This window comes from Populus euphratica, unplaced genomic scaffold (genome assembly GCF_000495115.2).
Source record: "Populus euphratica unplaced genomic scaffold, PopEup_1.0 scaffold101.1, whole genome shotgun sequence".
NCBI lineage: Eukaryota > Viridiplantae > Streptophyta > Magnoliopsida > Malpighiales > Salicaceae > Populus > Populus euphratica.
Genome location: NW_011499894.1, coordinates 738,039 through 762,974, shown reverse-complemented (window position 1 = coordinate 762,974; position 24,936 = coordinate 738,039). Strand labels below are relative to the sequence as shown.

Below are 24,936 nucleotides of genomic sequence, written 5' to 3'. Positions count from 1 at the left end.
AATTATTATTTTTTAAAATATATTAAAATAATATTTTTTTATTTTATTAAAATTATTTTTGATATTAGTATATCAAAATGATATAAAAACATTAAGAAAATATTACTTTGAAATAAAAAAATAAAAAATTTATATTTTTTTAAAAATATTTTTAAAACGCAAAAACAAACAGGCTCAAAACTTATATATGTTAAAAAATGGGCTTGAAGACCCACGTGTTTGGACTTTTCCTTTCAAAGGCTGATGTAGCTTGTCCATATGAGCTCTTTTTTTAAAAATATTTTTTATATTTATGTTAATTTTTTTTTAAAAAATTATTGAACTTGATTGAGTTCATAACCCGAATAATATGTTTAATAGGTTAAGTCATAACATTTAGATTATTATTTTTTTTTGTTTAATGCATTGTCTATTTAAAAAAAATATAAATTCATCCTTTGTTATTGATGATTAATTTTTTATTTAACTTAAAAAATACAATTTCATTATTTATTTTCAATGATTTACTTTTTGCTATTGTAGTCACACATTACTATCTTATTATATAATTAAATAAAAAATAATTTCTAGAATAAATTTTTTTTATTGCATCTGATAATATGTATAATTTGCGTTGTAAATTCGGTTTGTTAACTTAAGTTTAATTATTTATTTTTTTAATTGAAAATTTTTATTGATTTTATCCTTAAATAATATTAAGTTAATTGAGCTTTTTAATTTTTTTTTTAATTTTTATAAATTAATTGATCCGGTGAACCTAATATGTTTCTGTGTATCGCCAAGTACACAGATGATACCGAATTCTCACTTTAAAAAAGAAACATGCTAGAGATGCCTAGTTATATTAATCTTGATTTTTTTTTTTTTAAAATTTTTTTTTTTTTTTATATTTTTTTCCCTTTTTTTTTTTTTTTTGGCGTTTAAGGCTCAAAACTTATATATGTTAAAAAATGAGCTTGAAGACCCACGTGTTTGGGCTTTTCCTTTCAAAGGCTGATGTAGCTCGTCCATATGAGCTCTTTTTTTTGTTAAATATTTTTTTTATTTATGTTAATTTTTTTAAAAAAATTATTGAACTTGATTGAGTTCATAACCCAAATAATATGTTTAATAGGTTAAGTCATAACATTTAGATTATTATTTTTTTTGTTTAATGCATTGTCTATTTTAAAAAAATATAAATTCATCATTTGTTATTGATAATTAATTTTTTATTTAACTTAAAAAATATAATTTCATTATTTATTTTCAATGATTTACTTTTTGCTATTGTAGTCACACATTACTATCTTATTATATAATTAAATAAAAAATAATTTCTAGAATAAATTTTTTTTATTGCATCTGATAATATGTATAATTTGCGTTGTAAATTTGGTTTGTTAACTTAAGTTTAATTATTTATTTTTTTAATTGAGAATTTTTATTGATTTTATCCTTAAATAATATTAAGTTAATTAATTATTGAGCTTTTTTTTTTAATTTTTATAAATTAATTGATCCGGTGAACCTAATATGTTTCTGTGTATCGCCAAGTACACAGATGATACCGAATTCTCACTTTAAAAAAGAAACATGCTAGAGATGCCTAGTTATATTAATCTTGATAAACCTAATATTTTTTTTCCTTTTTTTTTTTTTTGGCGTTTCAAAAATTTTCTAACTTTACAGCGCAGCCCAATGTACTGCTTAGATTCTATTTCCTAAAAGATGATCGAATTTGATGCCTCTGTTCAAAAGAAAAAAAAAAGAAGGAAAGTTACGTGCAGCCCAGTTGTGAGGGCAAAAGCGTAACGTCAAGTATCCCGCCTCTGAACGCATTTCAAAATTTGAGCACCCTGCTTCCCTAATCAATGAGGCAAGACACTAAGCCCTAATCTTTCGTAGCCTTTCCAAGGCAACAAACACGAAACCCTTTCTCATTTCTCTCTCCAGAATCTGTCATCTGGGTTTTATTGAAGTGTCATTTTCTCAGAAGGAAGCTCATCTGGGTCTAACTTTGTTCTTTTATTTGTTAATTGCTTATTATTGTTGTCTCTTTAGAATCCTGTTCTTTCTTTAAAATCAGTGATTGGGGTGATAAGAAAATGTTATTTTCTCAATGGGTAGAGGATATTTTATGTTTCGTAAAAGAAATTGAATCTGGGTCTGAATGATGAGAAAATGGGGAGTTTCCCCTGAAAATGTGATGAGATCTCTGTTTTTGTTTTTAATTTTAGCTTCATTTGGGGTGCGAGAAACCCTAATTTTCCTGGAAAGTTTCGTTTTTTTTGAAATGATTAAAGTTACAATATCTTGTTTCATTATTCTCTAGTTGCATTCTGACAAAACCCTCATTTCGCGGAAATTTTACTTTTTTCTTTCCGGGGTTCTCATTTTATAATATGAGATCTCTGTTTTCTTCAGTTTCTCTATTGTGAATTAGACTTGTTCAATCTTCTAATTATTAATTAATGTAACAGAATCTTGGTTAATTCTCTCAGATAAAAATGACGGAATCAAGAGATAGACTGTCAAGGGCAGTAGACATAGCAGCAATCTTTGCTGCGAGGAGACAATCAAGGAATCTTGGTATCTATCAAGACCGGCCAGAGCTTGACATGGCGCTGTTTGGTTCTCCTAGAACAAACACAGCAATAAGAAATCAAACAGTGGGCGTGGGTACCATTACTGGGCACGGAAGAGGTAGATTGGGCACTCCAAGGAGTCGAGGAGGCCGGACTCCATTGGACAGAGAAAATATGCCTCCCCCTGGGAGTGCCCGGAGAAGAAGGGGTCGTGGATCAAATAGCGTGTTACCTTCCTGGTACCCCAGAACCCCTCTTCGTGATATCACTGCTGTTGTGAGGGTAATGATTGTTTTCTTCTTTTTACGTTTTGTTGTAGAACATTTAATGTTTGATATAGGATTACCGTCATTTGATAATCCTTGGCGCTTTGATTAATGTTCTGCTTTGTTGATTATAAATTGATTGCTTGGTTATGTGTAATTATAAGATTCTTCCTAATTGTGTGTTTTTTTTTTGGGGATTATTATAGGGTTCTAATGATGGGTTAATCGGGTTCTCAGTAGATAATTGGATTTTACTTGTTTAATGTATGGGGTTATTGTATTTTGTGATAAACTAACTTTAGAATAATTTTCTGGCTACCTGCCTAGTGTTTGATTCTATGTAATATTATTATATGCTTTCATGAAGTTGAAATTTGATGAAACCATGTTCTATGCAAGAAATGCTGGAAGATATTTTTTGTTGGAATCCCTTGAAAATAGCTAATGGCACGATGTTTCATCTATTACATCTAAAGTCATTGCCTATCTCTAAGACTCAAGCATTTTTTTTGTTTTGTTATAGTAGTCTAATTTCCCTTTCATCTGCATTTTGCGACCAACATATTCAGTAAAAGTTGATTTATTTATCGCGTGTTGAGGAGAACAGACTGCTTTGATGAACTTCTGCAATTTCTACATGTTTTCATTTCAATCCTTGCATAGTGGAGTGTGAAAGGTTTGATGATGAGTTTGTGGGTGTGGCTGTGCTTCATTCTCTAAATTGCCCCATCAATGAGGGGGTGTGTGCTGATTTCAAGTCCGTGTCCTAAGTTTATAGATCAATCCCCATGAGTGTCCTGTCAAATTGGTCAAAGAGAGCAGAATTTTTTTAGTATTGGCAAGACGTCCCTGGTGTCCAACTCGATCACCCATGTCATATGGGTTGTCAAATAACCTTTGCTACACTGCCTTGTTGGCAAAAGCCAACACATTATCCATTCTCTCAGCTTTCAACCTTGTGAAAACCTTCATTGCCCCATAATTGTTCTAGTAAGGTGGAAATGTTACTTAAATGGACATGGTTTTCAGTTTTGCGTACTTTCCCGTTCAACTTATTTTGGAGAAATTCTTTGTTTAGGCAATTGAAAGAAGGGGACGCTTGGGACGAAGTGATGGTCGAGAAATCGGGAGCCCAATGCCACAAGGCCGAATGGATCCTGAATTTTCTGAGGCAACACCAGTTGCTCATCTGGAGCCCAGTAACAGGATTATGTCCCCCAAACCAACTCCTGCATTCAAGGGCTGTCCTTCCACCATTGGTAAAGTGCCAAAAATTTTACAGCATATCACAAACCAAGCCTCTGGAGATCCAGAATCTCTAACACCTCAGAAGAAACTCCTAAACTCAATTGACACGGTTGAGAAGGTAGTGATGGAGGAGTTGCAAAAACTGAAGAGGACTCCAAGTGCTAAGAAGGCCGAGAGAGAGAAAAGAGTGCGAACTCTTATGTCAATGCGGTAATTGATCATCTTCTGGTGATAGGTCCACAATATTCTACGGTAAACAAAACAGCAGGAAGACAGTCACTCTCTTTAGTGACATCCTGTGCAGTGAGATTGATCATCCTCTGGTGATATCCCTGTGCTTTGAGATTGATCATCTTCTGGTGATATCTTTTCAGAGTCTTGGAACTTTTAGTGGCAGGGGGCTCTTAGATTTCAATTTGCCAGTGCAACATTGCTGCTGGGCAATCTTGTACCCTTGTTCCCTTCATTCTCATGAAGATTTTATTGATCCTTCATTCTTTTGAAGGTGTGTAGGATAGACAAGTGCTACGTATTGTTTTGACTGATGTACATAGGATACAAAATCAGGTAAAGTACTTCTGTCTTTTGCGTATGATCTATTGCTTCCTAGTGTGATAATGAAATAATAGATCTGAACCAGTTGAATTTGATCTGATTATGGTAATCTGTAGATGGATAAAGTACACTTCCTTTTTTCTTTTTTTTTTTTGAAGTACACTTCCTTTGATCTGCCTCGTGCTAGTTTCATGTTGTGTGATGCTCATCAATGTGCTCCTTCTTGGGTCATTTTTTTTTTTTTAAATTAACATTGGTGTCTAGGTCAGCTTGCGCGCACCACGACTAATCCCACAGGCCCTGAAGTTAACGACCATGTAAACCTCCAGTGGCCATCATATGAGCAATCAAGGACTCGAACCTGAGACCACAGAGGGAGCAAACCCCTTGATCTCAAGTCCTTACCACTTAGCCACCACCTAGATGGTTTTCTTGAGCCATTCTTAACTAACCCTAATGGGAATCATATTTGTTGAATCCATCCATGCAAAGTTGATTTGAAAAACCCGAAATTCAAAACAACAGTAGAGTTTCAGCTGAACCAATCAAGATATTTACTTGATAAAATTAGATTGATTTGTCCCAGTAATTAGAGATTTAGTTGATATGGTTTAAACTTGGCTAGATCAACAAATAAAAAAAAAACACTTTTATTCTTTTCAAATTATTATTGAAAAGAAAATTAGATTATTAATTAAAACAGTGGTATTGTTATCAAAGTTTTAATATGTTTACAGCATCTTTCTTATTTTTTTCCTCTCTTTATTGATTTTTCGGTCTAATAATTTTGTAATTTAAAAAAGTTTTAAATAACACTTGGAACCTACAGTTCTTAAATGTTATTTATGAATTTTTAAATTGTATTAATTTTTTAAATATTTTTTTTACCATGTTATTTTATCATTTTTTTATTATGGTAGAGTCCTAAAAAACTCAAATAACTTGAATCCACATTCTCTTTTTAATTGAGATTGTTTTTCAATTTATCTTTATAATTTAATTTGATTTATTTTGAGTAAAATTTATTTCTTATTCTTTTTAAATCTATATTTTTCTTATTTTTTTTTGAAGTTCATCCCTAATATTTTAGTTGATGAGGAATTTTACATTTATTATTTTTTTGAATTTGCTTTTTATATTATAATTCAGCTTAATGATTCATATCACAAGTTATGAATATTGAATATGGTTGAATTCAATTATTTTTTTAGTTTCATTCATCATCTGCAGGTTTGTTGAAAATTGGTATTTGTTATTATTTTTTTGTTAATAAAGCTATTTTAATATTATGTTTCAAGTTATAAACTCAACGTATTTATCAGGTTTAACTTGAGTGTTTTTTCATTTCTTTTTATTAATATTATGTTTCAAGTTATAAACTCAAGTGTTTTTTCATTTCTTTTTATAGTGTTTTTTCATTTCTTTTTATTTTTTTATCTCAAGTAAATAACTAAAATCTTATGTTTTTATTTTAAAAATATTTATATCTTTTCTACAATAAAATAAAAAAAACTTTGCGCTTGCTGGCTATATAGGATATACTTATATCATTTGGGCCTCACAAAGCATTTAGCATGACTATTGTCCCAGGTTAGGTTTTGAAAATATATATACTTATATACTGGCATTTAGCATCAACTGCTTGCACAATCATCCTAGAAGGTTAACAAATGACCCAAGTTAGGTTTTTTTCCTTTCGAATATATATATATATATATATAATGGATTGATTTCCGTGTTTTAATTTGAGCATGTGGCAATGTCTCTGGCCATTATTAGTTTCTTTTGAAGAGTGAAAATTAAGGGTTAATAAAACTAAGTCAGAGGGACAGTAACATATATAGAAGGTCTCAAATAATTGAAAATATATTAGATGGATTGAATTTGCTTCTCTTCATCAATAAATAATTGAGAAGTACATATAAGACAAAAAAAAAGAGACTACATAGTTTATAATTTCTGAAGAATCACGTTAACCTGATCTCATTGGTGTAAATATTATATTAAGAACCAAGCAATATTATTGGTACTTTATCTGCTGTTTAATTAACCAATATTCCATTATGGCCTTGGCAAATTAATCTGGTTGAGGAAATCCATAATGCTAGTACGGAGTTCACTAAACACTGTTAGTCAATGGCTTTGAAGTGTGTTTAATGCACGTGAACATGTGCTGCTCCTGCATCTAAGCATTCTTACAATTAATTTAAGTTTATCTTTTTAATAATAAAAGTTTAACAGTTTGAGATGGGGTTCATGTGGAATTACTCGCTAATTTGATCAATCTAAATGAAAGATTAGTTACCTAGCAGTCGCTCAAAACCCTGCAAGACATATATATTTTCCCACGCCTGCACTCTTAAGCACTACCCTTCCTTTTGTGTTATGCTATAAAACTTGCTGATCATGGCCCCTGGTGATCATAGTTTTGCATATCAATGCTGCCTCTGCATCACTTGGAGCACCATCATTGTCATTGTGGTGCAACTCTTCATCAAAACATGCACCAGCTTTTGCGCCAAGACTCGCCACCCACCAAGTCCTCTAGGCTTACCCATTATTGGTCACCTTCACCTTTTAAGTTCGGATTTACCAAACTCCCTCAAAACACTTGCTAGCAGATATGGCCCTCTCATGAAAATACGTTTTGGATCAACACCAATTTATGTTGTATCCGATGCCATGACAGCCAAGGAGATTTTGAAAATCCATGATGTTGATTTCGCCTCTAAGTATACACTCGGTTTTGGTCTCTCCAAATTTGACATTTATGATGGATATACTTTCTTCAATGCCCCGTATGGCACATATTGGCGGTTTATGAAGAGGCTATGCATGACCAAACTATTCCGTGGCCCTCAGCTTGATCGATTCGTTCACATCCGGGAGCAAGAGACATTGAAGCTTTTGAAATCACTGGTTGATAAATCAAGAGAAGGGAAGCCATGCGATTTAGGTGAAGAGCTATCGGTCTTCTCGAGTAATATAATTTGTAGGATGGTAATTGGCAATATATGCGTGGAAGACCCTAATTTACCTATAGAAATAAGGAAGCTGGTAGGAGATATAATGGAGAATGCAGCAAAGTTCAGTTTCAATGAGGTTTTTGGTCCCTTAAACAGATTTGACCTTTTAGGAAAAGGGAAAAGGCTTGTATCAGCGACTAGGAAGTATGACAACCTACTGGAGCAACTGATGAAGAAATATGAAGACAATTTTGATATGTTGATCAACAGTGGTGACGAAGAACAGAAAGATGTGATGATCATCTTAATGCAGGCATATAAAGACACAAATTCTGAGTTGAAGATAACACGGATGCATATAAAAAAGTTCTTCCTAGTGAGTTCTTAATTTACTTTCAGCACACACACACACACACACATACATATAATGGTTTTATTGCACTCTGCTGAATGCCTAAATCTATTTTCTTTCCTGAAATTTTAAATATTTCTTAAGATTTTTTTTCATGAGAATTGTGATTTTATTAAAGATGCTAGTGCCATTGAAATAATGATAAAACTAGCAGATAATAAAAATAAGATTTATAAGGACAAAATTCCAAATAAGAGATGTATGCGACCAGAAGATATTTTTTCAAATGTTAATTAGAAATAATCTCTCGCGCAAAGAAAAATATTTCAGATATTAACTAAATTCATGATTTTCTGAGATTTTATACTATTGATAATTAAATTTTAATTAAATAATAATTAATATTAAAATTTAGATTTAAATATGTAATATATAGTTTTTTTATTCCAAAAATTCGTCTCTCACTCAATAATTTAAATAAATACTGAAATTCTGTGTCAAGATTTTGGATTACAATCAACAAATTTTTTCTCTAAAGTTTAGAAATTCTAAAATAATTAGAGATAAATACGTAACCAATCAAAGATGTATTGCCTATGTATTGCAAAAAGTTACCATTATATTGCTGTCATGAACTTAATTATTTCTCGCTGCACAGGAAATATTTTTTGCGGGCGTGGAAACTACTGCAACGGCCATGCAATCTGCCATTACAGAGTTAATAAACAATCGCAAAGCATTCATGAAGCTGAGGGAGGAGATTCACTCGGTTTTTGGTTCTAACTATAGGCTACTCAAAGAATCAGACATCCCAAAGCTTCCTTTCTTACAGGCAGTTGTGAAGGAAACCCTCAGGTTAAACCCTATAGCAACCTTGCGGGCAAGGCAATGCGACGTCGATACTACGATCAATGGCTATGACATTAAAGCTGGCACTAGAATCCTCATCAACGCCTATGCCATAATGCGAGACTCAGATTCTTGGGAGAAGCCACATGACTTCTTTCCAGAGAGGTTCTTGGCCGATTCGATGGACACCAATTTTGATCATCATCCAACAATGGACGTTAAGGGAGATCATGATTTTCATTTCCTTCCATTCGGCAGTGGAAGGAGAGCATGCATTGCTGCTTCTCATGGCTTGATTGTCACGCACGCAATGATAGGAGCCCTAGTACAATGCTTTGATTGGGAAGTGAAAGATGATGCTAAGATTGATAACGAATTGGCGACAGGTTATTCAGGATCAAGGGTGTTGCCTCTTGCGTGCTATCCCATCACACGTTTTGATCCCACGAATGCTTAATGCTAGGTATTGAAACTTTGTGATTTTGCTTATTTGTCTTTCGCATGTTCGTTTGATTTGTGGAAAATCCTTAAACTTACTCCTCTATTTATATCAATTCGGTATGTAAACTTTCTAAGAAAATGTGGTCAACATTTGCTGGTTTGCTTTATGTGTGCAAAATTTAGACAATTTAACCAAATGGGACTAAATTGCATTAAATTGTAAGAAGACTATTAATTGAAGATTTTGAAAATACTTAAGAAATAAAAAAACAAGATTTTTCGAACAGAATGACAAAAAGAAGAATTCCTGAATTGTTTTTCTTGAGAAGTATTTAGAATTTTAATGGCCAAGGATTCTAGAAATATTTTAAATTTTTTCAAAAAGATTTATTATTTTCTATTTCTTAATTTTTTTGCGAGTTATTATTTTTGAAATATTTTTATTATTTTCAATTTTTTATTTTTATTTTTTGATTCCTGTATTAGCCAGTTACATCACATTGAACTGGTCCAAATTATTACAAACAAGCACATCTTTAATCTCCATCTTAATTACACGAGTTCACAATCTATTAATCCAACATTGATCAACTATGGCTGATATGCAAGATTTCGCAATACCATTCGTTATCTTCCTAGCATCCACCTTTCTGGTGCAAACCATCTCGGCCAAAATCGGCGGCAAGGCTGGCCTCCCGCCAAGCCCTAGAGCCCTCCCAATCATTGGACAATATATGCACCTCCTTCGTCCTATCCCCAACCAAGCTTTCCACAAGCTCTCAACCCGCTATGGACCTTTAGTTTACTTCTTCATTGGCTGAGAACCTTGTCTTCTTCCTTCTACCCGCGAAGTTGCTAAAGAAATTCTCAAAATCAATGAAGCTAATTTCTTGAACCGTCCTTGATTACCTTACATATGGTTCGGCTGACTTTGCTACCATATATTATGGAACCCATTGGAAGTTCATGAAGAAACTTTGCATGACTGAATTTCTAGGGAGTAGAACATTAGACCAGTTCCTTCCTATTAGATGTGAGGAGAGAAACCGGTTCTTGAAGTTAGTGTTAAAGAAAGCTGAGGCTAAAGAGGCAGTTGATGTTGGACGAGAGTTGATTAGGTTGACAAATAACATTATATCAAGAATGTTATTAAGAATAAGGTGTTCTGATAATGAAAATGAAGCTGATGAGGTATGGAAGTTAGTGAAAGAGTTAAATACGCTAGATGCCAAGTTTAATATTTGAGATTCAATTTGGTTCTGCAAGAACTGGGATTTGCAGGGTTGTGAGAAAAGGCTTAAGGATGCTCGGGACCGGTACGGTGCCATGATGGAAAGGATCATGAAGGAGACACGTGATGAAGATGTTACTATGAAGGATTTGCTTGATATTTTTACTGGATATATATGAAGATAAGAATGCAGAGAAGAGATTAACCAGAGGAAAAATTAAGGCGTTCATCATGGTATGTGGCCTGATCGATGCAAACCTCTGCAAACACAATATCAAATCAAAATAATTTATTTGATCCTAAAAATGAATAGAAGAAATCGTTTCACTAATATTTCTTAAAATTTCCTGATATGTTTAGAAATCAAACATTAAAACGAATACGAAGGAGCATATAGTCTCATACACCAGGTAGAGGAGATTCCTTTCAAAAGATTCAATTCTGTTTAAAATTAATAAACTTGAACTCATTCTGTCCTTTACATGAAATCATTGATTTTCCTTCAGATTGTTTATGCTTAAATCTTAAGAGAAACCGCGTATCTTTCAGAATTTTGTTGGGGACTTATCTGGAAAACAAACAGGGTTAGAGTTCAAAGTGCGTAAAATTTCTTTATGACAGAAAAAAATGATTGTGATGCGATTAACATACTGATGAACGGTGAACTACATTGTGACATGTAAGTTTTGTATTGTTCAGAACATATTTGGTGCTGGGACAGACACATCTACCATTACAGTAGAATGGGGACTAGCAGAGCTCATCAACCACCCATTATGATGGAGAAAGCAAGACAGAAAATTGACTCTGTTGTGGGAAGGAGCAGGCTAGTACAAGAATCAGATATAGCAAATCTTCCATACCTGCAGGCTATAGTAAAAGAAACACTAAGGCTCCACCCCACTGGTCCATTGATAGTCAGAGAATCATTAGAAGACTGTACCATTGCTGGATACAAAATTCCAGCAAACACCAGACTGTTTGTTAATATTTGGTCACTTGGAAGGGATCCAAATCACTGGGAAACCCACTTGATTTTAGGCCACAGAGATTTACTGGTGAAGACTGGAGTGAAAATAGTAACATGATGGATGTGAGACGGCAGCATTTTCATCTATTACCGTTTGGGACTGGAAGAATAAGCTGTCCTGGAGCTTCATTTGCACTACAGTTTGTTCCAACAACTCTTGCTGCTTTGATCCAGTGCTTTGAGTGGAAGGTGGGCGATGGGGGGAGTGTGGTACTGTTGACATGGATGAGGGACCTGGACTAACCCTTCCTAAGGCTCATTCCCTCGTTTGCATCCCAGTGTCCAGGCCCTGTCCATTTTTAGCAGCGTGATTATAGATGTTGAAACAACTATGATCTTTGTTCATGAATTGTACAGTCCTTTTGGCCACCAGGAAATGATGATGCACGCCATATACAAGGACTGATTGTTTTCATGCGTGAAGGTTAGTGTTCTTTCGGTAGTACTCGTCTCACTTAGAGTTGCATCAATATTTATGAATCTAGTCCAAGCTGCAGCTGAAATTTGTGGGGGCCAAATTTAGGACTCGTTTACAGCTAATCTGGTTGTTTTTTATGCTAAATTGATTCCTGTTGAAGTCATCAAGGCCGCAGAAAAAAGTGGTTGTCTAGTCACAAACAACTGAAGATTGCCAAGCTGCTGATTGATCGTGATAATGAATTTAAAATGGTGAATTAATAAATTGACTGAAGCATGTAAATGAATTTAAAGAAGAAAAGATCCATTAATTTTCAAACCATCTTCTTATAAGTTATCATCACTAGCTTCGAAAGGTTAAGAAACGTTAATCCAACATTATTTAACTGGGCAGATAATTTCCCTTTAAAAATGAAAGCTTTTCTAGATCCATGTTTGAAGAATTATATATGACAAGCAAGAATCAACTGGGGGAAGTATTCAAATTCATATAATATGCAGATATTTTAGTTGTAACTATAAAAGTTCCCCTAAGTTGCTCGAATTAAAAAAAAATTTGAACCAATAAAAAAGAAAAGTCCATGTAGAAATTATTTGCTTTTCATATTAAACTTATATTAAACTTAATTTAGTAGCTCAATTCACTTAACTTTTATCGAACCCGGGTTTAAAATTAAATTATATTATTTTTATTTTGATGTGATTTCATATTAAACTTATATTAAACTTAATTTAGCAGCTCAATTCACTTAACTTTTATCGAAGCCGGGTTTAAAATTAATTTATATTATTTTTATTTTGATGTGATTCAATTAATTTAATATATTTTAAAACAACTTGAAAAAATAATAAAAAATATAGTTTGATTTTAAAAAATAATTTAAATTATCTTTTTTTTCTTAATATTGAAAGGGCTACATACTAAATTAACAAGAGTTTCATGATTTAATATGCTAAATCCATAATCTAGATTATAAATTTTATTAAATTTAAAAACTTTATTTTTAAAATTATTTTTACTTAATTATATATTAATAAAAATAGTTGTTTATAAAATTAAATATCGGGATGCTTATTTGATACTATAATAGCCTTTTAAAAAACATACCAAAATAATTTATGAATATAAATTCAAAATCATGCAAATTTAAAAAGATAAAATTAAAAAGATAATGATGAAAATGAAAACAAAAGAGGAAAATTAAAGAGGAAAAAGGAAGGAAATGAAAAAGAAGAAGAAGCCACCTTCTTTGCTAATCATAATGAATAAATGAGAAGAAGTATTGTATATTCATATGGCAACCTTAGAAGGATGATAGTTGCTCATAAAGGAGAGTGGAGTAAAAAAGCACCACCTGGGCGCTCGATATTAAAGTCTAGAGCCATAATGCCAAGGTGACTCACTTTGGTGTGAAGTGTGAACTTGCTCAACAGTAAAGAGAAACAGTGGAAGTATACACTCCCAAGCAAGGAAGTCTAACGATAGTTCAGGTCCAAGAAGATGAACAGCTAGGTTAGAGTCACAAATTCCAGCATGTTTAGCACCAGTCATGAGGAAGAAGAACTTGGTATAACCAAAAGAAAAATTGGAACAGCCATAACTTCCGAGAACTATGATCTGTATGTTATGTAATATTAACATCTTGTCTCAATTAAAAACAGCAAAATAATGAATAAAAGAATTTGCTAAAAGTCATTGGATAATTCTAATACTTCACGCTCAAGACAGTGATGTAATGCTTGTTTGATGTTCGCTTTCAAATTTATTGAACTTGGCCTGCAATGAAAACCTGGATGTGGGTCATATTTGAACATGTCTCAAATATGTTTGGATCTTACGTTGAGGTAACTGGTCAGGTTCAGTTTTGACCTGGCCAGCCGCTAGCTTGCAGGAAAGACCAAAAGCTACTGTCCAAAACTTTGAAAAGACATCTTACAACTGAAATAAATCATAAACATTAGTATCCAAACAGGTTGGAACAAAGACTAAAATTAAAGTATTATGCGGCAGTCGTTATCTAACAACTAGAGTAGCAATGTTGGCCTAAACTGGGTAATATTAATATAATTGGTGTTTGTTGTGTTAATTATAGGAAAAAAAATCTGGTTTTCTTGATGTTGTGCCGTCCTGGCAGTCCCCATCTTCCTTCCCCTGGAACCACATGAAATTTGTAGTTCAAAACACAGAAAAAGCAAAGTTTTCCTTGTATAAATAACTCTCTGAAACTTTTTAATCTCAGTTACTGTCCTAGGTTTCAAGCATGGCTGATATCCAAGGCTATATCATACTTTTCCTATTATGGCTACTCTCCACCATTTTGGTCAGAGCAGTACTAAACAAGACTCGAGCCAAACCTCGCCTTCCACCGAGCCCATTGGCCTTACCAATCATTGGACACCTCCATCTCCTTGCCCCATTACCTCACCAAGCTCTTCATAAGCTCTCAACCCGGTATGGACCATTGATTCATTTATTCCTTGGTTCTGTCCCTTGTGTTGTTGCTTCTACACCCGAGACTGCGAAAGAGTTCCTCAAAACTCATGAAAATTCTTTCTGCGATCGTCCTAAGTCAGCCGCAGTCGATTTTCTAACATATGGATCAGCTGATTTCTCATTTGCCCCTTATGGACCTTATTGGAAATTCATGAAGAAAATTTGTATGGCTGAACTTCTTGGAGGTCGAATGTTAGACCAGCTTCTTCCGGTTAGGCATGAAGAGATTAGGCAGTTTTTACAGTTCTTGCTAAAGAAAGCAAATGCAAGAGAGTCAATTGATGTTGGAAGTCAACTTATAAGGCTAACTAATAATGTTATATCGAGAATGGCAATGAGCCAAAGGTGTTCAGATAATGATGATGAAGCAGATGAGGTCAGGAATTTGGTGCATGAGGTAGCTGAGCTTACAGGGAAGTTTAATCTGTCAGATTTTATTTGGTTTTGCAAGAACTTGGATTTGCAGGGATTTGGAAAAAGGCTGAAGGAAGTCCGCAAAAGGTTTGACACGATGATGGAAAGGATCATAAAGGAGCATGAAGAGGTGAGGAAGATAAAGAAAGAAACTGGTGAAGGTGACTCAGAGAAGGATTTACTTGATATTTTACTTGATTTATCAGAAGATAGCTCAGAAATGAAATTGACCAGAGAAAATATCAAGGCGTTCATCCTGGTAAAGTCTATCAGCCACAAAGTTTTACTCAATACCAGTCCCTAGTTCCCATAAAGTTAAATTCTATGAAAGAAATCAATCTTAAGAATTTATGGATTTGATAATGATGAAGTAAACTGAAATTCCCCAACCATCAATATTTAGATAAAAAAAATTTACAATTTCCCTGTCCCAAAATAGAGTTCTGGGCAAGATCATGCCTAAAATAATGTTGTTTTGAAAAAAAAAAAGAAGGTTTTTTGACCTGCCAAGACGTTCTTATAAACAGGTTTTGATCAAATTTGTTCTTATGCAATATCATGACATAAAATCAGAAATAGATATAAAAACGCAAATTTCTGCATTGCACAGGACGTATTCGTGGCGGGGACAGACACCTCTGCTGTTACCATGGAATGGGCACTAGCAGAGCTCATCAATAACCCAAACATCTTGGAGAGAGCAAGAGAAGAGATAGATTCTGTTGTAGGACAAAGCAGACTAGTACAAGAATCAGACATTGCTAACCTGCCCTACGTTCAAGCTATACTAAAGGAAACACTGAGGCTTCACCCCCCTGGTCCAATAATTCTGAGAGAATCAAGTGAAAGCTGCACCATCAATGGCTATGAAATTCCAGCAAGAACCAGGCTATTCGTTAACGTGTGGGCTATTAATAGAGACCCAAACTACTGGGAGAACCCACTTGAGTTCCAACCGGAAAGGTTTCTTTGCGCAGAAGAAAATGGAAGGAATCAGCTGGATGTGAGGGGTCAGCATTTTCACTTTCTTCCTTTTGGAAGTGGAAGAAGAGGGTGCCCCGGAACTACACTGGCACTTCAAATGGTTCAAACAGGCCTTGCTGCCATGATTCAATGCTTCGATTGGAAAGTTAATGGCACTGTTGACATGCAAGAAGGAACTGGTATAACACTTCCAAGGGCCCATCCCTTAATTTGTGTCCCAGTGGCAAGGTTCAATCCATTTCCATCGTTCTGATCATTTGCCATGGATAACAGGCTTGAATACATGGCATAAGAGGACAGCTATAAAGTGAGTCGAGCCAGCAACATTCAGACTTATGAAGGGGATTCTCAAATCTAATGTAATTGCAGTGATCGGACACACACTGAAAATCAAAATTAGGACCAAAAAAATAAATTGCCTCAGTACTTTTTTTCTTTTTCTTTTTTGAACTGTATGGGTGAACTACGTTGTTCACATATAAGGGTCTCTAGTATTATCTTGGCGCACACATAAAAACCATAGCTTTAGTACCTCAGTTTAGAAATATGCAGGTTATGAATTGAGATAGTTATATCTAGTTAATTCTATTTGTTTTTTAAAAATAAAATAACTTCGATAGTGGAATCACGGTTAAATCTAAGATCTCATCAAATTAAATCAAAATTTTATAATTAAAATAACAATTTTCTTAGATAAAAATATTTCTCATATAATTAACCCATTACAAAGCAAAATTAAGTATTCTTTCTTAAAAAAATAAAAATAAAAAATCATAAAATATTTTATTATTTATTAAGAATCATTTTAAGGTCAAACCTTAAAGATAACCCCTAGCTATATGGCTATGGCCGGACTTAGTTTTATTCTTAAAAAAATGTTTTATATTAATTTTGTTCTTTAAATTTTAAAAATCTCTAAACAAATTTATTAACTCATATTTAATCGTGAATTCCATCACAATTTATCTTTTTTATGCAATACATGAGTTATTTTGTAGGAAATTTAAAGTTTTTCTTTTAAGAAATTTTAATAATAGGCATCAATAAAATAATAAAAAGTCACTTGAAAAATAAATTGATATAAAAGTTAAAATAATATATTGGAACCTTATCCTCATAAGCATCATAGTCATCATCGTAAGCTTCACCAACAAAACGAAAACAAATCCGAAAGTAGATGGAAATGAGGTGCATGTCTAGCACATGGGACCGATCACACCCAGCTTTCATTCTCAGCCCATAGTTTCTCTCTCTCCCTCTTGTTTTTCAGCAATTTTGAACCACCCTATTCGAATGGCTCCCTCGATTCTCTAAAGATACTAAAGCTAAAGTCTCAATCAGGCAAATCAGTCTTTCCATTTGTGCTTGACCCCATTCCATCTTCTCGGTCTCTCTCCCTCTCGAACTCCTCTTTCTTTCTCTTAACTTCCTTGCAATGTCTTTGGGTTTTTGAATCTGATAATTATTTACTAATCTTTTCCCGTGTTTTTATCAGGTCTAAATTCTGTCTTTGTTCTTCAATTTTGATTTTTAATGAAAAGTTCTGGATAAAAATCCAATCTTTTCTCTCATGCTCGTTCATTGAAATTTGGCGAATACTTGAGAGAGTGCTGTGAATATAAACTCCTGTGATTATTTTAAATCAATCCAATTCTAATCACATTGTAATCTCAGTTTTTCTCTTCAAAATTATTGTTTACTCGGAAAAATAACTGCTGGGTTTCTTTTAAATTAATCTAATTTGGATTAAATTCTCATAAAGTTCATTCCTTTTGAGTGATCGCAATTCTGGGTTTCTCATCAAAACATGGTAACAGTCAATATAGGAATGCTTCATTATGTGATAGATCATATTTATGGAGCATTTATGCACAGAACCAAAATAAGCCCACCATTCTTTTCTAGAGGGTGGGGTGGTTCAAAGCTTGAGCTTTTAGAGAGAATGATTAAGGACTTATTCCCTGAAGTTGAAGGCCAAAAATGGCCTCCAAGTTTAATACAACCTATTTGGAGAACAGTTTGGGAGACCAGAAGTGCTTGTTTAAGAGAAGGTGTTTTTAGGACTACTTGTGATGAGCAGTTGATTAGTGCATTGCCTCCTGAGAGTCACACTGCAAGGGTTGCTTTTCTTGCACCCAAACATGTCCCACCACACAAGATGGCCTGTGTGGTTCACCTCGCAGGTAAAACGGTGTATCTTTGAATCTGCTTGAATTTGAATATAATAGCCAAGTCTTAGATCAAATCCCAGTTCTTAGTTGTGAGTGTATGTCAGTAAATTTAGATATTATTTTTATTTGGATTGCCGAAATTGTGAATTAGTGGTTTATATGTGGTTCATGGATTGTCCGTAAAGTTGGTTAAATGGTTGTTTTATAGTTTCAAGTCCAGTTTAATGCTTGTGTAAAAAATGTCTGGTTGATTGTAAATTGAATGGGTTTGCCTTTGTTGGCAGTGTGAAGAATGCACACGACCTCATTTCTGCGTTAATTTGATGGTTAGTAGGGAGTAGATGCTAAACCTTCATTCTGCAGGCACTGGGGACCATTCATTTGATCGGAGATTGCATCTTGGTGGACCATTATTGAAGGAAAATATTGCAACCATGGTGCTAGAGAGGTCAGAGTTAATCTTGTATTGTTAGTCAATCCAGTAAGGTAAATCTTTTTTATTGTATTGTGTAAGCTACAGATGCTGTATTTGATTTGAACATGGAATTTACAGCCCTTTCTATGGACGGAGACGACCCATGCTGCAGCATGGCGCAAAGCTCTTGTGTGTTAGTGACTTGCTTTTATTAGGTAGGACAACCATTGACGAGACACGCAGTCTTTTACATTGGTTAGACTCTGAGGCAGGGTTTGGAAAGATGGGCGTTTGTGGACTGAGCATGGGTAAGAACAATTTGGTTTTACAATTATTGGTTGAACTTAACCCTTCTTGGGGACCATTGAGAAGTAGACTGATTAAGTTGCTTAAAATCAACATATTAGTTTAGAATTCTGAAGGACATCAAACAATATCCAAGGTTTTTGTCCATTTTTCTCTTCAAAATCTTGATGCTCTTATTGAATCTAGGAGGAGTACATGCTGCAATGGTTGGATCACTGCACCCCACACCTGTTGCAACCCTTCCTTTTCTTTCTCCACACTCTGCTGTCGTGGCATTCTGTGAGGGCATATTGAGGTATGGCACTGCATGGGAGGCACTGAGAGAGGATCTTGCAGTGCACAAGCCTGCAATGACTCTCGAGGATGTGAGGGAACGGATGCGAAATGTGCTGTCTCTCACAGATGTCACGCGCTTTCCAATTCCCAAAAATCCCAATGCTGTAATATTTGTTGCTGCAACCGTAAGTATTGTATGATGATACTTTTTAAGAAAACTTGTGGAATCGGTGATTATCTCCTTGAGTCAATGATTATCTCCTTGAGTCAACCAATATTATATTTCTTGTTGGCATTGGTGTCGATTTCTTCACTTAGTATCGAATCATGTTTATCATGTCTATGTTCTTGCCAGTAAAACTACAAGTTATCATGCCAATTTATGCTCGTTTGGACAGCCAAACCTGTCATGCAAACATTGAACCAACAGATAAGAACTACTCAGACTATTTAGCTAATTTTTTGACTTGGATTTGAGGAAGTATTGCTACCTTAGATATTCATGCATTATTCCATTTCTGAGGCTCCTTCTTCTACTTTGTACAGTTTTCAAAAACCTTCCTGCTAAATCTAATATTAGTTGCTATCTTAATCAACTGCAATTATGTTTTTAGGATGATGGATACATACCAAAACACTCTGTTTTGGAGCTTCAAAAAGCTTGGCCAGGTTCAGAGGTGAGATGGGTTACTGGTGGACATGTCTCATCCTTTCTTCTGCACAATGATGAGTTTCGGAGAGCTATTATTGACGGGCTTAACAGATTAGAGTGGAAGGAGCCTCCATTTTGAAAGGGGTCACATATGTAGAAGACCAAAATAATTCTTTTTGGTAATCTTCTTCACCCGGAGTTCTTTCTAAACTCGTACAATGTATTACCGCTGATATCTTGGAGCATCCCCTGTAGAGAAGTAAAACTAGGGGGGCTTTTTAATTATTTGTTTCCTCTTAATTGTAGAAGGAATTTCACTGATTTAGGGAATAATATAAGTGATGTCATTGGAACTAAAAACAATAAAAATTCTGGATTAGTCACGGAAGATCGTTTATAGTTTGGTTATGGGTTCTGATTATGTTTTAACTATAAAATTGGTGGCAACTTCAATCGATGCTTTGGAAACTTGCAAGTGTGTGCATTTTCAATTCCAGCTTTTGCAAATTTGGGAAAGCGATGCATGTTAAATTATTTTAATACAGTCTTTGGACTTGGTGAAAAAACCCTGGCATTAAAATATGCAGCTTTTGAGTCAATTTGCACTCCTGGTTCCAGGATTTTGTGTAGTTCTTCTGGGACTTGCTCTCGAAGGCTGAAATGAGATGGTACTCGTCCCGCCAGGTCACAGGAGCTCCTCGCATAAAACCTGTTCTTATAAATCAGGCATCATATCATGAGCTCTAGTATACATTCTGACTAAACTAAGGTTCTCAAAAGACGGTGCGAAAAAAGAATTTGCAATCGTTGGAGCTGGCATTTTTTAGAGACCCCGAGTAGAAAGAAGTGGAGGAAGACGGAACTCCTAGCGTTTAGAAGTTCGTCTGATATTATCTATGAGTACATGGTAGCTCCAGCTGCAGCCTGTAAACTCTGGCATTTTGGACCTTCTGTTGAGGAGCTGGAAAAGCAGCTATAAGAATGTTTGGCAGTCTCCCCCATCTCCATGGAATCATTGAAAGGAAATGTCAGGGTACAAACACTGCCTTGCCCCATGTCTCCTAGGCCTTGTATTGGTTTATTTAACTGATAATTGTGAATTGGAGAAAAGAAAGAAAAAGATACTTAAAAAAAAATAAAAATGCATACCACTTCAAGTTACATATACGTGGCAAATCCATCCTCCGAGCATCTTCTCCACTGATATGCTATTTTAAAAAATAAAATAACATTTTGAATAATATAAATATAGGTTTTTTTTTTACAATGTATATACCAATAGAAAAAAAAATCATTTAAAAAGTTAACTGTATTGAAATGAAATAAATAAGTGTTTTATTTCTTTTTAATGATTTCAATGTATTTTTTTTTTAAGTTGCTACATTTAATTGATTTTTTTTATTGTTATCGCTATTGGTTTTAGCTTTTGTAAGAGATATATAAGAATAAAAAGAGGAAATGCACTGTAGTAATTTATTTAACTTCCCCTTGAGCATGAAAAACAAGTAAAGAAAAACTAAAATATTATTTTTTTATTTTTGATTCTTCATTTAGCACCTGAGTAGGAGTTGCCCTCAGGCCACTGCCTATTTGCAGCTTGCCAGTGGAGCGCCGCACAAGCACCTATTATGGAAATATGCGGTGTAATCTAAGGTCTGTAATTTACCACCTTGGGGAATCTGACCGCAAAGCCTGTTGTAACTCACGTTCAAGGATAGGTAATTTAACTGAGTCATCTGAGTAGGAATGCTCCCGAAAATCTTGTTGTGATTAACATCCAAATATGTCAAAGTGTTGGGAAACACCGCCTTTGAAAGATTAAACTCCAGCAAATTCCTGGAGAGATCCACACTTCCACTAGTTTTGTTTGGCCCAAAAAGCATGGAAGCATCACCTTCAAGTTTGTTGCGTGAGAAATCAATCAAACGAAAGTTTGTGTTGTCTAATGAAGCAGGGATTTTACCAGAAAGTTGGTTATGAGACAGGGAAATACCCGGTACCCTGCCTGCAAAGTTGCCGAATGATTCTGGGATAGGACCAGTAAGATTATTCCTATCCAATTCAAGAATATCAATTTCCGGCAGCGAAGCGAGTGAACTTGGTATTGATCCTGAGAGGCTGTTGAAAGACAGGACCAATACTCTCAGATTCTTGAGTTTGCTAAGAGAGTCAGGTACTGGGCCAGTGAGGTTGAGGTCGCTAAGTCTGAGTGAAATGAGATGTATGAGATTGGAAATGGAGGGCGGTATCGGGCCGGTAATATTTGTCAGCTTGTGGAACTCAAGGGTCTCGAGATAGGGCATGTCCCCAACTTCAGCAGGGATTTCACCAGAAAGGTCGCCAGAAAAGATTCTTAGGGAAACAATGCGGTTGGTGGTAGCGTCACACTCCACCTGGTTCCAAGATGTGCAGCAGTCCGTGTCCGATAGCCATGAGGCTAGGAGGTAAGGATCACCAAAATGGTTTTTAATTTGGAGGAGAACTTGTTTATCATGGGGATTGCAAAGTTCTGAAAAGGAGAGTGAAAGGAGATTGAGAACAAGTAAGGAGATGAAGAGGGCTTTCATGGTTGGGAAATCTAACAGCTATTTTCTGTTTTGTGAGAAATGATATGCTCCAGGGTTGCTATGTATAAGGGAGGATAGGGGCAGCATGTGAGGCATTATTGTCTTGGCTGGTCATCAAGTTCATTGTTGAAAGTGAGAGCTCAAATGGATGCATCCTTTGACTTGGATTTTCTGGCAACAGATCGAGTGAGAGTGCAGCAGCCATCGAGCTGCTAAAGAAATGAATTTTTTATTTTTTTGACATTGTATAGTGATTAAGGATAGGACAGGGAAGACCCTTAATAGCACTACATTCATACACTATTCCCCCCAACTCTGGAGTTTTGGTATCCGACTTCTCCTTCGATGCTTAGCTTTATGTTTAGCAATGAAATATTATATTATAAAAAAAAAAAGGGGGGGTTGGAAAAACACTCTGCGCATAGACACGGACGGTCCTTTTCTTTTCTTTACAAATCTTTAATGGATATTACCGTGTCAGTTTGCCACTATACAAGGCTATATTCAGCAAATTTAGACTGGTTGACTGGTCAATTGCGATGGCATTGTTTCTTATCTCGCATGAGCTGGATCTCAAATTCTAGATTTTTTAAAGAGAAGAGTTGGGATATCAGAAAAACAGTTTAAATAAAAATGGTTATTCTGAAACATGGTTCTTTAACAATTGTAATCTATAATAGCGGATTTATAAAAGAATTATGATTCTATTTGTGTTTATATATAAATATATTTTTTTTTTTCCCCTCGCTTTTGAAAAAAAAAAAACTCTAGAATATGAAAAAAAACCTAAGATAAAATAGCCTTAAATCACCCAAAATACTGTCTAATTCTTCATCAAAATACAAGAATTATTTTACCGTTGTCTTTATAAGTATTTCTACTATTTTATTATTGTAAATTATCAGTCAAGCTTGGGTGTTCAACCAAACCACCATCATAATCATCAACATGGATAGCCTTATATGTATTATTATATTGTGTATAATTATATTATGTTACTTTTCTAGTTAAGAATTATCTTTATTATTACTAGTTTTATAATATTGCTTTTGTTAATTGTCATATTAATTTTGAAGTTATTTTATATATTATGCATTTTTACATTTGGTTTATCTCAGCATGATTTAATATTATAAATAAATAAATAAATTTATTGTTTAAAATTTCAAATTATTCATTAATAACTTAAAAAATGCACGAATAAAAATAATATTTTAAAAACATACATTAATTTGGGATTATAATTAACAAATAAAAATAATGTTAAAATATTATATTTTAATTTATGAGTTTAAGATTTTATAATTTATGGTTTTGTTTAGCTTTTGATATAGTGGTTTTGATTTAGTTTTGTATGGAAATTGAATTTGAGATACAACCTCTCGCTATTCTCATTAGCAATTCTAAACAATCACTAATAATAATAATAATAATAATAATTGTTTAATAAAACTAGGTTTTTTTAAGAATATTAAGTTAAAATTGTGTTATTTTTAAATATTTTTAATTTTTATATTATTTTTTTTAAAAAAAATTATCATATTATGCTAGTTTAATAAAAAAACACAAGTAAAAATAAAAGAAAATATGTTATATTTAAAGAGGCCAAATACAATTCAATATACCCGTTAACAACTATTAATATACTTGGTAACATTATTCTTCTTTGCCAATAAAATATTAATATTATTGAATCATGATATCTTTCCCTCCTCCTACATTTACAGTAACAACATTCTCCATGCAAGAAAAGGAAGCAAGATAAGCATGAGGATTCTAAAGTTAGTCGAGGTGCAAGGAATTATGGCGTTGTTATTTTTTAAAATAATTTTTATTTAAAAATATATTAAAATAATATTTTTTAAAATTTTTTAAAAATTATTTTTATATAAAAAAATCAAAAAAATTTAGAATATAAAATATTAATATTAATTTTTTTTTTTAAAAATACTATTTTAAATGCAATTCCAAACATCCCTTCAAGGAGGCTGCGATCCAGCAACATTTGAATTATTAATTTGGAAGTGTCTATTCACCTGATTTATTTAATATTAGTAGTAGCAGTAATTAGTAATACGTAATCAAAGTGGCAGCAATTTAGTAACATTGGAATTGTTATTCTGTAAAAAAAAAAAAACCGGTTTTTTCTATTCAGTTTTTCTCCAAACCAAGAAATGTTAATTATTAGGGCCTCGCTAAGCTCATTTTTTTTTTACTTTGATTTTTTTTTTCTGATTTTAGGTTTTCTAGAAGGCTCTGAGATTTTCACTGAGGAAATTATATTTAGGGTTTATGGATTTTACTATATAATATTAATCAGTTTAATTTGATTCTTTGCCTTTTTTTAATATAGTGAAAACAAATTGAATGTTAAGTTGGGGGATTCAGGCTCATCATAAATGCAATTGGACTCTTCCTCTCTCTCTCTTTTTTTTCCTTGATGTCCCCGTTTATATGATTATGTATATATTTTAGTGGTAGATAGTATTTTTTTTTCTTTAATTATTATGGTGCTGCTTTGAAGTGAAAATCTTGCAACAGAATCTGGATTTCTTTTTCTCATTTCGCCAGCTGTGCAAAGCCTAAAATTGAAATTATATATATATATATATATAATTTTCCTTTTCCTTACTAGAGGCAGATGGCCAATATTATGTCTAATGTATTGGAATATTAAAATTAACAAAAAAAAGTATATTAACAAAAATAATAAAAAAGACTTGGAATACAATGGA

General features: G+C 33.7%; 5 protein-coding genes and 1 pseudogene across 9 annotated transcripts; 5 read left to right on the top strand and 1 right to left on the bottom strand.

Annotated features, from left to right (window-relative positions):
- The first annotated feature begins 1,719 nt into the window (after positions 1-1,719).
- LOC105131805 (protein POLYCHOME) lies at positions 1,720-4,731 on the top strand. Of its 3 annotated transcripts, none has more exons than XM_011034963.1 (3): positions 1,720-1,977; positions 2,484-2,849; positions 3,912-4,731. In XM_011034963.1, exons 2-3 carry the CDS (start codon positions 2,490-2,492, stop codon positions 4,293-4,295), a joined length of 744 nt encoding a protein of 247 aa, XP_011033265.1. In that variant the 5' UTR covers positions 1,720-1,977; positions 2,484-2,489; the 3' UTR covers positions 4,296-4,731. The 3 variants fall into 3 exon arrangements, with proteins under 3 accessions (XP_011033265.1, XP_011033266.1, XP_011033264.1); XM_011034964.1 differs by having other exon boundaries at positions 1,720-1,991; positions 2,484-2,843; XM_011034962.1 differs by having other exon boundaries at positions 1,720-1,991.
- Positions 4,732-7,004: 2,273 nt separating this feature from the next.
- On the top strand, positions 7,005-9,377 carry LOC105131804 (cytochrome P450 93A3-like). Its single transcript, XM_011034961.1, has 2 exons — positions 7,005-7,978; positions 8,613-9,377. Exons 1-2 carry the CDS (start codon positions 7,043-7,045, stop codon positions 9,258-9,260), a joined length of 1,584 nt encoding a protein of 527 aa, XP_011033263.1. The 5' UTR covers positions 7,005-7,042; the 3' UTR covers positions 9,261-9,377.
- Positions 9,378-9,837: 460 nt separating this feature from the next.
- LOC105131803 (3,9-dihydroxypterocarpan 6A-monooxygenase-like) lies at positions 9,838-11,823 on the top strand (annotated as a pseudogene).
- Positions 11,824-14,023: 2,200 nt separating this feature from the next.
- Positions 14,024-16,221, top strand: LOC105131802 (cytochrome P450 93A3-like). Of its 2 annotated transcripts, XM_011034960.1 has the most exons (3): positions 14,024-14,804; positions 14,883-15,089; positions 15,441-16,221. In XM_011034960.1, exons 1-3 carry the CDS (start codon positions 14,184-14,186, stop codon positions 16,065-16,067), a joined length of 1,455 nt encoding a protein of 484 aa, XP_011033262.1. In that variant the 5' UTR covers positions 14,024-14,183; the 3' UTR covers positions 16,068-16,221. The 2 variants fall into 2 exon arrangements, with proteins under 2 accessions (XP_011033262.1, XP_011033261.1); XM_011034959.1 differs by having other exon boundaries at positions 14,024-15,089.
- Positions 16,222-17,000: 779 nt separating this feature from the next.
- On the top strand, positions 17,001-20,104 carry LOC105131801 (uncharacterized protein C4orf29-like). Of its 2 annotated transcripts, none has more exons than XM_011034958.1 (5): positions 17,001-17,997; positions 18,349-18,433; positions 18,539-18,708; positions 18,893-19,167; positions 19,338-19,689. In XM_011034958.1, the coding sequence occupies exons 1-5, from the start codon at positions 17,622-17,624 to the stop codon at positions 19,338-19,340; spliced, it is 909 nt and encodes a 302-aa protein (XP_011033260.1). In that variant the 5' UTR covers positions 17,001-17,621; the 3' UTR covers positions 19,341-19,689. The 2 variants fall into 2 exon arrangements, with proteins under 2 accessions (XP_011033260.1, XP_011033258.1); XM_011034956.1 differs by having other exon boundaries at positions 17,003-17,997; positions 19,597-20,104.
- A 976-nt stretch (positions 20,105-21,080) lies between these two features.
- On the bottom strand, positions 21,081-22,408 carry LOC105131800 (polygalacturonase inhibitor-like). The gene has a single exon (XM_011034955.1). It carries the CDS (start codon positions 22,199-22,201, stop codon positions 21,221-21,223), a length of 981 nt encoding a protein of 326 aa, XP_011033257.1. The 5' UTR covers positions 22,202-22,408; the 3' UTR covers positions 21,081-21,220.
- Between the last annotated feature and the right edge of the window lie 2,528 nt (positions 22,409-24,936).